Here is a 15114-nt window from a genome sequence, read left to right as displayed (position 1 = left end):
ATGCAATTTATTCCAGTGCTTAACCACCCTGACAGTCAAGAAGTTTTTCCTAATGTCCAACTTAAATCTCCCTGGCTGCAATTTAAGCCCACTGCTTCTTGTCCTATCCTCAGAGATTAAGAACAATTTTTCTCCCTCCCCCTTGTAACAATCTTCTATGTACTTGAAAACTGTTATCATGTTGCCTCTCAGTTTTCTCTTTTCCAGACTAAACAAACTCAGTTTTTTCAATCTTCCCTTATAGGTCGTGTTTTCTAGACCTTTAATCATTTTTGTTGCTCTTCTCTGGACTGGCTCCAATTTGTCCACATCTTTCCTGAAATGTGGCACCCAGAACTGGACACATTACTCCAGTTGAGGCCTAATCAAAGTGGAGTAGAGTGGAAGAATTATTTCTCATGTCTTGCTTACAACACTCCTGCTAATATGTCCCAGAATGATGTTCACTGCTCCCCCCCCCCCCCCCCCACCGTGTTACACTGTTGACTCATATTTAGCTTGCGGTCCACTATGACCCCCAGATCCCTTTCCGCAGTACTCCTTCCTAGGCCGTCATTTCCCATGTTATGTGTGTGCAACTGATTGTTCCTTCCTAAGTGGAGTACTTTGCATTAGTCCTTATTGAATTTCATCCTATTTCCTTCAAACCATTTCTCCAGTTTGTCCAGATCATTTTGAATTATAATCCTATCTTCCAAAGCACTTGCAAAACCCCTCCCAGCTTGGTATCATCTGCAAACTTTTTATAAGTGTAATCTCTATGCCATTATCTAAATCATTGATGAAGATATTGAACAGAACCGGACCCAGAACTGGTCCCTGTGTGACCCCACTCCTTATGCCCTTCCACCATGACTGTGAACCACTGATAACTACTCTCTGGGAATGGTTTTCTAACCAGTTGTATACCCACCTTATAGTATCTCCGTCTAGGTTGCATTTCCCTAATTTATTTATGAGAAGGCCATGTGAGACAGTATCAAAAGCTTTACTAAAGTCAGATATACCATGTCTGCCACTTCCCCCTTATCCACACGGCTTATTATCCTGTCAAAGAAAGCTATCAGGTTGGTTTGACGCAGATTTGTTCTTGACAAATCCATGCTGACAGTTACTTATCACCTTATTGTCTTTTAGATGTTTGCAAATTGATTGCTTAATTATTTGCTCCATTATCTTTCCAGGTACAGAAGTTAAGCTGGCTGGTCTGTAATTCCCCGGGTTGGCCTTATTTCCCTTTTTATAGATTGGCACTATATTTGCCCTTTTCCAGTCTTCTGGAATCTCTCCCGTCTTCCATGACTTTTCAAAGTTAATTGCTAATGGCTGAGATCTCCTCAGTAAGCTCCTTGAATATTCTAGGATGCATTTCATCAGGCCTGGTAACTTGAAGACATCTAACTTGTCTAAATAATTTGTAACTTGTTCTTTCCCTATTTTAGCCTCTGATCCTACCTCACTTTCACAATGTTAGATGTCCAATCATCACCAACTGCCTTGGTGAAAACCGAAACAAAGAAGTCATTAAGCACCTCTGCCATTTCCATGTTTTCTGCTATTGTTTTCCCCCCCCCCATTGAGTAACGGGCCTACCCTGTCCTTGGTCTTCCTCTTGCTTCTAATGTATTTGTAGAATGTTTTCTTGTTACCCTTTGTCTCTAGCTAGTTTGAACTCATTTTGTGCTTTGGCCTTTCTAATTTTTTCCCTACATACTTGTGTTATTTGTTTATATTCTTCCTTTGTAATTTGACCTAGTTTCCACTTTTTGTAGGACTCTTTTTTGATTTTTAGATCATTGAAGATCTCCTAGTTAAGCCAGAATGGTCTCTTGCCAGACTTCCTGTCTTCCTGCGCAGTGGGATAGTTTGCTCTTGTGCCCTTTAAAATGTCTCTTTGAAGAACTGTCAACTGTGTTCAGTTGCTTTTCCGCTTAGACTTGCTTCCCATGGGATCTTACCTACCAACTCCCTGAGTTTGCTAAAGTCTGCCTTCTTGAAATCCATTGTCTTTATTTTGCTGTTATCCCTCCTACCATTCCTTGGAATCATGAACTCTACCATTTCATGATCACTTTCACCCAATCTGCCTTCCACTTTCAGATTCTCAACCAGTTCCTCCCTATTTGTCAAAATCAAATCTAGAACAACTTCTTCCCTAGTAGCTTTCTCCACCTTCTGAAATAAAAAATTGTCTCCAATACATTCCAAGAACTTGTTGGATAATTGCATCTTGTTATGCTCCTTTATTATTTCCTCATATGCTTTCCATAGTCTACTCTCATTTGCCCTCAGTTATGCTATTAGCCCTTCCAAGTCTGTGTCCTAGGGTCACAGAGTCTGCCACTCCATGACCTCTAGGGATGAGTGAACTGACTGAGATAAAATATAAAGTGATCTGAACCTCCAGACAATTTGAGTTTTACCTTTCACTATGCACAACTTTGAACAATAGCTAGACTCATCTTTATGATCCCTGCTCCTACCCCAAAGTTCCTGTCTAGGGTGCAGAAATATTTTTCAGAGAGAATAATTTGTAACCACCAAATCGTATTTCTGCAATACGCCCCATGTAGACTAGTGCTGTCACACTCCAGCTAACATAGAATGTTGATCAGTTGAGCATTTTTGACTGTGGAACTTACTGTGCCAGTTCTCTAAAGACTCTGCTGGCTTTCTGTTCCTTTCAAGTTGCAGCTTTAGGTGTTGATAGGTTTAAAGTCCTGTGGTCTAAATTCTGTTTTCAGTGACTCAAGAGTAACTAATTAAAGTTAGTGTATTCCACTGAAACAAAACAATTGTACCCCTACATGCTTTGAGTTCTGGATATCCAGGAATCACCTCTCTCAATGCACTAGTGTGACAGTTGACACTGGATGGCTTAAAGTGCTCCTGGTGGAGGTTCCTCAGCTCTAGAATTCACTTCCCTCCTCTGGTCCAACAAATTCTGCTGTAAAGTCCATTTATTGACTCATACTTTTACCCAATGTTTGGGTAGACCTCTCTTCTGGAGTGGAAATATTGTTTTACTTGTGTTACTTTAACTGTGTCCAGAGACCCTGTGGTGGGTGTTATATTAATGTTTCCTTGTGTAGGCAAAAGCCCAGAGCAAGCAGCAGAAAGAGCAGCTGGAACGTTTGTGGAAAGACATGGGCTCTGTGGCTATGGAGAGCAACTCACTTGCAGGTAATGAAAGGGTTTTGTGTGGTGAAGTAATTTAACTTCAGACGAGTCTCTGTAGAGTTTGCCTTGAAAATTCTCTGGAGCTTTTCTTTTCTTTTTATAAAAGCAACTTAGTCCCAGTGAAGGGCACAGACCATTTTCCTGTGGGAGGGTCTCATCTTCTATGCCAGTGATTCTCAAACTTCATTTTCCGTGGACCACTTGAAAATTGCTGAGGGTCTCAGTGGACCACTTAATGATCTTTCCAAATGTTGTTTGCACCGTTAGATAACTATTGTAAAGCACTTTGGATAAAATCGCTATATAAAAAAACCCTTAATTAATATTTTTTGTTCTACAAATAAAAGCACACAACTAATATTTTAATATCAATAGTCTTACCTTTCCAATGTGATGAATGTGTCCTCTTTCCCCTGCTGCACCAGCCCCCGAGCTGGAGCTGGGGAAGAGTGGGGTCTCTTCCCCCACCACAGCAGCCACAGAGCTGAGGCTAGGAAGGAGGGCTGTCTCTCCCTGGCAGCCACAGCCCTGGAGCTGGGGAAAGTCGCCTCTTTCTCTGACCGCCGCAGCCCTGCACATCCCAAATTCCCCCACCCCCTCTTCTCACCTCTCTGCCCCTCCCACTTACACCCTATTCCCCCAAGGCCACCACCTAACCTTACATGTGCGTCTTCTCCAGGGTCCAGGCACCTAATTAGTGGAGCCACACTTGCGTGGTTCCACAGTTAGGTGAGTGGCCCTTCATTCTCTCATGTGCGGCTGCCCAGGCCTGCACCTTAGAGGGAACAATCCGTGGACCACCTGAATGGAGCTTGCGGACCACAGTTTGAGAACCTCTGTTCTATGCATTAACCCCAGCAGAAGGTCAGGGAAAGAAGAACCCTGGTGCCTAGCCAATAGGGGAGTGGGCATGCTAGAAATAAATAGATTGCGTTGATAAAACATTCCAGGCAGGGTGACATAACAATTAAATTGGCGTCCAGCAAGAATTCAACAATATGGGTGGAGCTGTAATCTGTGGGGTTCTACAGGGAACATGCTACTGTGTAGCATCTCACATTTTAGCGCATGTATTTGTGTCTGTGGGGGCCATGGGGTGTGGTCCATACTTGTAGGGTAGGTACCAGTAGCTGTGGTTGCTGTGCACAGATGCTTACATTATGACATATTAAGGAATTAGGTTGTTGTCAGTATGAGACTTTCTTTAGAAGCTTCTGTTTCTCACTAGATTCTTCTGACACTTCTGCATTGGGCCCCTCTGACTTGATCATGACACGAGGAACTTTGGATGAGGAAGATGAAGAGAGAGTGAGTGATACTGATGATATTGACCATCAAGGTAAGGGAAATCAAGGCTGCCTGTGACTTGGAATTACACAACATGCCCCCTGTGAGGGGAGATCAGAGGTCAAGTGCATGGCTGTTATGGTGAGTGAGAGAGCTGATTCAGAGTTTAAGGTCAAATGAGGTGGGAGGCCAGGGATCAGACAGGTCATCAGTGTAGCCATTGGAGACACCAAGGGTGGGAAATTGTGAAGAGAGCAAGAGCGACAGCTATGAATCCAAAATTGGAGAGGAAGATGAATGGGTCACAGTCAGGCAGAGGCAGGTAACTGTGATGTGGAACAGGAAGGGGGGAGTCAGATGGAGTCATGCTTCAAAAGAATGGGGTGAAGGAGGAGAGGTTGGAAATGACAAGAGTGGAAGAGAAGCCTATGTCCACCGTGTGGGGCAGTTCAGAGCAACTGCACCTCTGTTTCCCCTCAGTGGTCCGTCAAGGACACGTAACTCTCACGCTTCCAGCTCTCCAGCAATTGCCTTTCTTGAGCACTCCCTTCCGACTCAGGTATTCCCATGCTGCACAGTTCCCTGCCTTCACTGTATTATTCCTAGCAGAGGCACGCTACCCAAGCACAGCTGCGTGCTTTCTCTTCAGACATGGAGAGAAGTGTGACTGTCCACACTTACAGTTAGTTACAGCACAGCTCTTTTTATGCAAGCCCATTTTATTCTTAAGGTAAAAACATTACAAAGGAAAACATATTAAAAACAATAAAGAATCTAAACAGTTGCTAATAAGCTTACCAGAGATCACCCTAACCCTAACATGGGCTCTGGCAGGAGCAGTCCTTCAACACCCCATCTAAGGGATTTCCTTGTGGATTCATGTTCATCACAGCTCCAGCCTAGACCAAGCACATGGTGTTATGGCGCCTCAGTAGGCCTAGTCCTTCCAATCCTTCCCTAAGGATTAGGGCCCTCTGTGGACTTGAGGTCCTTTCTGTTTGCTGGATCAGGAAGAAGGCCCAGAGTTTATTTAAAACCAGGGTATTTATTCAAAAATCCTTTCTTGGTCTGTTGGTCCATGGAGAATCCTTGACTTTAGCAAAGCTTTCGATAGGGTCTCCCACAGTATTCTTGCCAGCAAGTTAAAGTAGTATGGGCTGGATGAATGGACTATAAGGTGGATAGAAAGTTGGCTAGATTGTCGGGCTCAACGGGTAGTGATCAATGGCTCCATGTCTAGTTGGCAGCCGTTATCAAGCAGAGTGCCCCAAGGGTCAGTCCTGGGGCCAGTTTTGTTCAATATCTTCATTAATGATCTGGAGGGTGGCGTGGATTGCACCCTCACAAGTTTGCAGATGACACTAAACTGGGAGGAGTGGTAGATACGCTGGAGGGTAGGGATAGGATACAGAGGGACCTAGACAACTTAGAGGATTGGGCCAAAAGAAATCTGATGAGGTTCAACAAGGACAAATGCAGAGTCCTGCACTTAGGAAGGAAGAATCCCATGCAGTGCTACAGACGAGGGGACCGAGTGGCTAGGCAGCAGTTCTGCAGAAAAGGACCTAGGGGTTATGGTGGACGAGAAGTTGGGTATGAGTCAACAGTGTGCCCTTGTTGCCAAGAATGCTAACGGCATTTTGGACTGTATAAGTAGGAGCATTGCCAGCAGATCGAGGGACGTGATCGTTCCCCTCAATTTGACATTGGTGAGGCCTCATCTGGAGTACTGTGTCCAGTTTTGGGCCCCAGACTACAAGAAGGATGTGGAAAAATTGGAAAGAGTCCAGCAGGGGGCAACAAAAATGATTAGGGGGCTGGAACACATGACTTGTGAGGAGGGGCTGAGGGAACTGGGATTATTTAGTCTGCAGAAGAGAAGAATGAGGGGGGATTTGATAGCTGCTTTCAACTACCTGAAAGGGGGTTTCAAAGAAGATGTATCTAGGCTGTTCTCAGTGGTACCAGATGATAGAACAAGGAGTAATGGTCTCAAGTTGCAGTGGGGGAGGTTTAGGTTGGATATCAGGAAAAGCTTTTTCACTAGAAGGGTGGTGAAGTACTGAAATGGGTTCCCTAGGGAGGTGGTGGAATCTCCTTTCTTAGAGGTTTTTAAGGTCAGGCTTGACAAAACCCTGGCTGGGATAATTTAGTTGGGGATTAGGTCCTGCTTTGATCAGGGGATTGGACTAGATGATCTCCTGAGGTCCCTTCCAACCCTGATATTCTATGATTCTATGAACTAATATATGAGAACCTTTCTAGGGGATGGCGTCAAAGGGGCTGGTAACTGGAGGAATTCCATTAAATTAGCATCCCCCTCCTTCGACGGGAGTTACATAGAAGCTTGAGGGTAGAGGATGTGAGAAGGAGAAGGCAGCAGGAGCTGTGTCTGAAGGGAATCTGAGTTTCTGAGAGCAACATGGGTTGGAGGGAGAAGAACTTGAAAAGACTGCAGACTCCTGTTGGAGAGGGAATGGGCATTTCTTAGGAAACTGGGAGGCAGGGACGGGTTTGAGAATAGAGGAGAGTCTAGTGGGGTGGTATCATCAGATTAAGACTGGAGGCCTTTCTGGAAGATATCCTTTAGCCAAACACTATTTATGTGACTGCATACGGAGGAACTGGGTAAAATTCTGTGGCCTGTGTTATATCGGAGGTTAGACCAGATGATCTTGTAAAGTCCCTTCTGGCCAGTGAATTAAAAGTTATAGATGAGTTAAGCAGAGAATTGTGGGTGCTGGAGGGGTGCCCCTTTTAAAACATTTATATAGCGAAATGAAGATAAAATTATATTAAAGCCTATATCATCCATGAATTACAATTAAATAGAGCTGGCAAATAATGGATTTTTTTTTTAAATTGGTGATTGAAACAGTCCCAAAAATTTCATTTCCAGTCAAATGAAATGTTTTTTTTTTATTTCAGCCATTTTAAAATGTGTGTATTTAATAAAATTAAAGGAAATTTTTAAATGAAAAGTCATTTCAAACCAAAATATCAAAACATTTCTTTTGAAAATGTTTAAATGAAAAGTTGAGGGTTTTTGGTTTTTTGCATTTTTAAGGATTTTTTTTCTCTTTCAGTTTGGTGAAATCTACAAAAATTTGCAAAACATTTTGATGGCATTTTTTGTCAGTTGCATGTGAAAAATTTTGCCCGGCTGTAGAATTTAAGGTTGTTGTGAAGAAATACACGTTTGTACTAGATATGAATGTGTTTATTAGAATGTAAGAGAGTTAGTTACTCATTTCCTTGCTATTCCTGTTTGAACTTTGAAAGTTGCCTGATAAGTAAATAATTTCATAGAATCATAGAATATCAGGGTTGGAAGAGACCTCAGGAGGTCATCTAGTCCAACCCCCTGCTCAAAGCAGGACCAACCCCAACTATTGTCAATTAAGAATCTTTACTGACTTCTGAAATTGTTTTTTCTTATTGTTTTGAACTGTACCCAAAGATGTGACTTATAATGAAGGTAGCTACAAGCATAATGGGTGAAAGGGTGGGAGCAGGAGAGTATGACAACAAATAAGGTTGTTTGACTATTCCAGATTGTCACTTTTTGGTACAATTTTAAAAAAATATTTTATGTCCCTATCGTGGATTCTTGCCTGACTGGTTCATGTGGGCAGTGCTGCAGAAATGGTTTTTACAACATTACAATTCATAGATTTTATTTTAAGGCCGGAAAGGGCTATTGTGATCATCTGATCTGAAGTCAGCATAACACAGGCTAGAGAACCTCACCCAGTAAGTCCGGCATTCAGCCCTTAACTTCTGTTTGAGCAATAACATCTCTATTAGAAAGATATCAAGTCTTGATTTAAACGATTCAAATGAGGGAAAATTCACCACTTCCCTAGGTAAGTTGTTTCAAAGGTTAATTAAACTCTATTTCTTGTTTTAAATGTTTCTAGTTTCAAGTTTCATAGATTTTTTTTTTAAGGCCACAAGGCATCATCAGATCTAGTCTGACCTCCTGTATAACACAAGCCATAAAACTTCATCCAGTTACTCCTGTATCTAGCCCAATAACTTGTATTTGACCAAATCATATCTTCCAAATGCTTCTGAGCCTGAGCTCCAGTCCAAGCTAAACCTTTTAAGCACTATCTATGTAGCTATTTCTATTTCTGTCAACCAGAGCTGAGAGGCCCCAAAATGTGTGTAATCGACACACCCATAATCTCTCATTCTAAGGCATTTTTTTCCAAGCTTCCAATAACTTTTCCCTTCTGCACCCTCTCCAGTTTTTCAGCAGCCTTCCTAAAATGTGGACACCAGAATTGGATGCATTAATCTGGTATTGTTCTCACTAAAGCTGTATACAAAAGTAAAATAATCTCTCTACTCTTGCACGCTGCTTCCCTGTTTATACACCTGAGAATCACATTGGCCCTTTTTGGCACAGCATTGCATGGGGAGCTCATGTTCAATTATTTGTGTACTATGATTCCTAAGTCCTTTTCAGACAGAGTCACTGCGTTCCAGGATACAGTCTCCCGTTCTGGAGCTGTAGTTTGCATTCTTTGATCCCAGATGTGTGACCTTGCATTTTACTACATAAAAAATGCACACAGTTCAAGTGGGCCTATCTTACAAGTGATCTCGGTCACTCTGAGAACTGAACTTTCTTTTTTCATTCTTCACCACTCCACCGATTTTTCTATAATCTGCAAATTTTATCAGCAGTGGTTTTATATTTACTTCCAGATCATTGACAAAAAGATTAAATAGCATTGGGTCGAACTCCACTAGAACCAGCCTATTCTATTATGATTTCCCATTGTTGTTACTTGTATTACCATAGTACCTAAAAGCCCAAGTCCTTCTTTGAGTGCTTGCTCATGTCGATTCCATGCTAGGCGTGCGCGTGCCACCTGTGTAGTTGCTGGAGATGCTTCCCGTAGTGGTATCCATAGGGCTGGCCTTAGTATCCCCTGGAGCCGCAGGGTTATGTGTTTGTACATGAGTCACCACCAGCCTCACGCCCTCTCAGTTGCTTCTTACTGCCCATGATGGTTGCTGGAACATCTCTTGCACTTGCAAGCTTTCTAATGGTTTTTGGACTTTGCTGATCTGTATATAGTTAAAAGTTTAGTTGTTAGCTATAGTTAGTTAAGTAGATAGCGGTCCCATATTGGGACATAGTCCTAGGGGCGGGGCATGCCCCAGTCCCTAGGTTTCAAACCATGTGCCACTTACGTTAAGCCTGTGCCAGTGAGCAACCCCCCATTCGAGCTGCTTAAAGTGCCTCAGGGAAGCCCATATTAAGGACAGGCGCAGGATCTGCAGGGGCTTCAGGCCACGCGCACACAAGGACAGGGAGACTCGTTTAAGGCCCTGTTAATGGAAGCAGCACTTAGACCAACTTTGGAGATGTGCCGCTCCGATTCAGTGCTGAGCACATCAGCCTCGGTACGGAGTGCTCCACCAGCACCACGCCCTCCCCAGCACCATTTGCCATCTCCAGTGCTGAGGGAAAGGCACAAGAAACAGTGCACCCAAGAGGTCACTCCCCAGTGCCAAAGAAGGATAGGCGGGGAATGGTTGACAAGGTGCTGGCCCACTTGTCCTCTGCAGATTGGCGGTGGCAGCTCCACCCAGGGCACCAAGCCCGGTCCAGGATCCACCACTGACTCCTGGGAGCAGTTGGGGCACTCTACACTTGCAAGCCCATTGATGCTGGAGGCATTCCAGGTGTCAAGAGACCTAATGTCGCTCCCAGTGCCACCCACACACCAAGAACCTCAACCAGCGGAATCGTCGATGGCAGCCCGCACCAGAGAGAAACCCTCTATGGGCCCACTTCAGTGGTCTCAGGCTTTGCAGCACCGGTCGCCAGCTTCCCAGTTGCCAGCTTCACGGCACCGATCCCCAGTTTGGTGACACCTATCTCCAGTCCCATGACAATGATCACCTGCTCCATTGCTCCGATCTCCAGCTTCCTGGCACCACTCCCTGGCTCCCCATGACAGCCAATAGACGGAAGTGGCAACGGCTCCACCATTGTCTCTGAGGGAAGAGTCCTCATCAGAATACAGGTGTGAATCCATCCCTCCCCCAAAGAGACACTGGCATCAGCTTGTATGCACCGGACTTCGGTGCCGAACCTTCTGCAGGCGCTTGGCCACCAGGGCAGTGGCCAGTGCACTGGCAATATTGGAACCTGGGGGGTGGGGAGGGGAGGGTGTTTCCCGTCAATGCTGGGACCTTAGTCCCAGATGTCGTCCTTGGTGGTATCTGAGAGGCGAACCACAACACCGCCCCAGCCAGTGCCGAACCTTGACTCTGACCCCAATACTGAGACCCCAGCAGTGGTCCAAATGGAGGCAACCCCAGTGGTGGAGGAGGAGCCAGCTCCTCCTATAGTGATGGCCTCTTCCTTATTGTCCCCAGACCAGGTGGTTGTGGGTCCGGCCAATCCACTTCCACCAGACGACTTCGGGGTTCACCAAGAGCTCCTCAAGCGGGTTGCCACAAACTTGGGGCTGGAGGTGGAGGACCTCGAGCCCATGGACAACCTGTTTGACATTTTAGCTGCAGTGGCCCCCTCCAAAGTGTCCCTACCAGTTCACAAAAGGGTGTTGAAGCTGATTAGGGTGCTGTGATAGACCTCATCTTTCCCACCCCAATCTCGAAAAGGGCAGAGAAGAAATATTATGTCCCAGCTAAGGGGTGTGAATATATGTATGAGCAAATGAGCAGGACAGATAGGGGAAGGCAAGTGTCACCCTTAAAAATAAGGGTGCAAAGAGACTCTGTTTGTTTGGGAGGAAGGTATATTTAACAACCAGCCTACAGCTTCGTATCTCCAAACAGTAGGCATTGCTGGGAGGTACGATTTTATTATCTAGAACTCGATGGCCAGGTTCAAAGACTCCCTGCCACAGGAGTCAAGTCAGGAATTCTTGGCCATCCTGGAGGAAGGCAAGTTGGTGGCCAGGGCCTCGCTTCAGGCTGCCTTGGATGTGACCGACTCAGCAGCCAGATCAATGGCGTCAGCAGTGTCCAGGCAAAACAGCTCATTGCCGCAATTATCGGGTCTTTCTCACAAGGTGCAGCAATCAGTCCAAGACCTCCCAGGTGCATTCGTCTCGGAACAGACGAACAGCAAGGACTGAAGGACTCTAGGGCCACGCTGTGCTCCTTGGGCCTGTACACATCCCCAGCCTCCAGAAGACATTTCCGGCTGCAGCTGCCTCCCAGATTCTCAGGGTTTCCCAGGGATGATCCCTGTAAGAAAAAAGGGAAAGGTTGTAAGCGCCAACTGCCTGCACCATCCACCTCTGCCTCTGTCAAACTCGGGAAGGTACCCCAGTGGCTTGAGGCAGACCTTTTGAGGTTGCACCCAAGGACGGTGTTCCGGACTTGACCCAGGATCCATCCCCTCTTTTGGTTTTGGACCATTTGTTTCCTTTTGATGCTGGCTGGTCCCTAATAACTTTGAACCGTTGGGTACTCAACACCATGGCAGTTGGGTATACCCTGCAGTTTTTGTCCATCTCCCCCTCCTACTCCTCAACCCCACCCCTCTTCAGGGACCCTTCTTACAAGCAACTCCTCGTCCAGGAGGTGGAAGCCCTCCTATGGATGAGGGCCATAGAGGAAGTTCCTCAAGATTTGAGGGGCAAAGGGTTTTATTCCCGATATTTCCTAATCCTGAAGGCCAAAGGGGGCTTCAGGCCCATCCTGGACCTGCATTGCTTCAACAAACATCAGGAAGCTGAAGTTCCACATGGTCTCTCTGGCCTCCATCATTCTCTCCCTGGATCTGGGAGACTGGTATGCCACCCTCAATTTAAAGGATGCATATTTCAGTATCTCCATCTTCCATGGGCACAGGAGATTCCTCTGGCTCATGGTGGGGCAGCACCATTATCAATTAACTGCACTCCCCTTTGGTGTCTCATTAGCCCCAAGGGTTTTCACAAAGTGTATGTTGGTGGTTGCAGCTTAACTGAGACATCAAGGCGTGCAGATTTACCCCTTCCTCAATGACTGGTTAATCAAGGGCCGCTCACAAGCTCAGGTCCAACTCAGCTTTATATGGGCCATGTGTTGGGAGCTGGGTCTGGTTATAAATGAGCAGAAATCAACTTTGATCCTGGTTCAAAGAATGGAGTTTATAGGAACAGTGCTTGACTCCACTGAGGCCAGGGCATACCTGCTGGAGGCCCAGTTCCGGGCGATGTCGGACCTAATCACCCATGTCAGGGCCCACCAACTCATGACAGCTCAGATATGCCTCAAGCTGCTGGAATACATGACAGTGTGTACTTACCTGGTGCAGTATGCGCAGCTGCGTCTCAGACCTCTGCAGATGTGGCTAGTGTCAGTCTACTCTCCCGGCAGGCACCACTTGGACCTAATTCTCACAATCCTGCTGACTGTTTTAGCATCACTGACTTGGTGGACAGAACCGTGCACAATGAACAGAGTCCCCTTTGCTGCCCCATACCCATCAGTGGCATTGGTCTCAGGTGCTTCAGACCTGGGGTGGGGGGCTCATACTCTCCCTGCGCATAAATGTCAGGGAACTCAAGGTGATACGCTTGGCCTGCCAGATGTTCCGTCCCTACCTGTCAGGCAGGGTAATGCAGGTCTTGATGGACAACACGGCCATGATGTTTTACATCATCAAGCAAGTCAGAGTTCGCTCCTCGGACCTGTGGCAGGAGGCTCTTCGATTGTGGGACTTATGTGTGGAACATGCCCTTCACCTCAAGGCATCACACCTCCCGGGGGCTCAGAATGCACTGGCTGTTCTGCTCAGCAGGTCATTTTCCTCTCACTATGAGTGGTCCATTCATCCAGAGGTCATCAGCGCTATCTTCGAGAGGTCACGGACCCCCTGGGTGGACCTGTTTGCCTCCAGACAGAACAGGAAATGGCAGCAGTTTTGCTGGATGCGTAGGCTCAGCAAGGGCTCCCTGTCTGATGCCTTCCTGCTTTCATGGGCAGGGGGACTACTGTACGCCTTCCCACTGACATCCTTGGTCCACATAAAAAGGGACAAGGCGAGGATTATCCTGATAGCCCCAGCGTGGCCACACCCGCATTGATATGGCACACTTTCGGTAGCATAGCTCTCAACTTGATCTCACAGAACCAAAGTTGGTTGCTTCACCTGAACTTCGCATCCCTACATCTGACAGCTTGGCTGCTGCGTGGTTGAACCCTGAGCAACGGGCCTGCTCGGAGCAGGTTCAGCAAGTTTTACTGGGTAGCAGGAAACCCTCTACTAAGGTGACCTACTTGGCAAAGTGAAAGCGCTTCACTTGTTGGGCCTCCAATTGGGGTCTTTTCCCGTCTCAGTCCAAGATGGACTGCATAGATGACTATCTACTCTACCTGAAGCACCAAGGTCTGGCTCTGTCATCGGTCAAGGTCCACCTGGTGGCCACGCAGGATGGCCTGGACTGCACCCTCGGCAAGTTTGCAAATGACACTAAACTGAGAGGAGTGGTAGATGTGCTGGAGGGTAGGGATAGGATACAGAGGGCCCTAGACAAATCAGAGGATTGGGCCAAAAGAAATCTGATGAGGTTCAACAAGGACAAGTGCAAAGTCCTGCACTTAGGACGGAAGAATCCCATGCACCGCTACAGACTAGGGGCCGAATGGCTCAGCAGCAGTTCTGCAGAAAAGGATCTAGGGGTTACAGTGGACGAGAAGCTGGATATGAGTCAACAGTGTGCCATTGTTGCCAAGAGGGCCAATGGCATTTTGGGATGTATACGTAGGGCATTGCCAGCAGAACGAGGGATGTGATCATTCCCCTCTATTCGACATCGGTGAGGCCTCATCTGGAGTACTGTGTCCAGTTTTGGGCCCCACAGTACAAGAAGGATGTAGAAAAACTGGAAAGCGTCCAGCAGAGGGCACCAAAAACGATTAGGGGACTGGAACACATGACTTATGAGGAGAGGCTGAGGGAACTGGGATTGTTTAGTCTGCGGAAGAGAAGAATGAGGGGGGATTTGATAGCTGCTTTCAGCTACCTGAAAGGGGGTTCCAAAGAGGATGGATCTAGACTGTTCTCAGTGGTAGCAGATGACAGAACGAGGAGTAATGATCTCAAGTTGCAGTGAGGGAGGTTTAGGTTGGATATTAGGAAAAACATTTTCACTAGGAGGGTGGTGAAGCACTGGAATGCGTTTACTAGGGAGGTGGTGGAATCTCCTTCCTTTGAGGCTTTGAAGGTCAGGCTTGACAAAGCCCTGGCTGGAATGATTTAGTTGGGGATTGGGCCTGCTTTGAGCAGGGGATTGGACTAGATGACCTCCTGAGGTCCCTTCCAACCCTGATATTCTATGATCTCGGCCTTCCATCCTCCGGTCCAGGGTAAATTAGTCTTCTCACACGAGATGACAGGTTCCATAAAGGCTTGGAAAGACTTTACCCACAGGTTTGTGACCTGATTCCCCCATAGGACTTGAATCTGGTACTGTCAAAGCTCATGGGGGCCCCTCTTTGAGCCATTGGCATCTTGTTCCCTGCTACCACTGTCATGGAAGGCGGCATTCTTGGTGGCAATTAGGTTGGCCAGAAGGGTCTCTGAAATCAGAACCCTGATTTCAGAACCCCTTATAAGGTGTTCTTCGAAGATGAGGTCTGGCTGCACCCCCACCCAACCTTCCT

At 46.4% G+C, this 15114-nt stretch overlaps 1 protein-coding gene across 3 annotated transcripts in view; it reads left to right on the top strand.

Moving 5' to 3' along the window:
- GPN1 (GPN-loop GTPase 1) overlaps positions 1 to 15114 on the top strand; it is a 77302-nt gene that overhangs the window by 43613 nt on the left and 18575 nt on the right. For all 3 annotated transcript variants that reach the window (XM_074947235.1, XM_074947233.1, XM_074947234.1), the window contains 2 exons: positions 3093 to 3183; positions 4409 to 4519. In XM_074947235.1, coding sequence (XP_074803336.1) covers positions 3093 to 3183; positions 4409 to 4519 — 202 coding nt within the window. The remainder of the gene's footprint in view (positions 1 to 3092; positions 3184 to 4408; positions 4520 to 15114) is intronic.

The sequence above is a fragment of the Natator depressus genome, chromosome 3, assembly GCF_965152275.1.
Source record: "Natator depressus isolate rNatDep1 chromosome 3, rNatDep2.hap1, whole genome shotgun sequence".
Taxonomy (NCBI): domain Eukaryota; kingdom Metazoa; phylum Chordata; order Testudines; family Cheloniidae; genus Natator; species Natator depressus.
The sequence above is the reverse complement of the archived record's forward strand: the minus strand, read 5'-3'. Positions and strand labels throughout refer to the sequence as shown.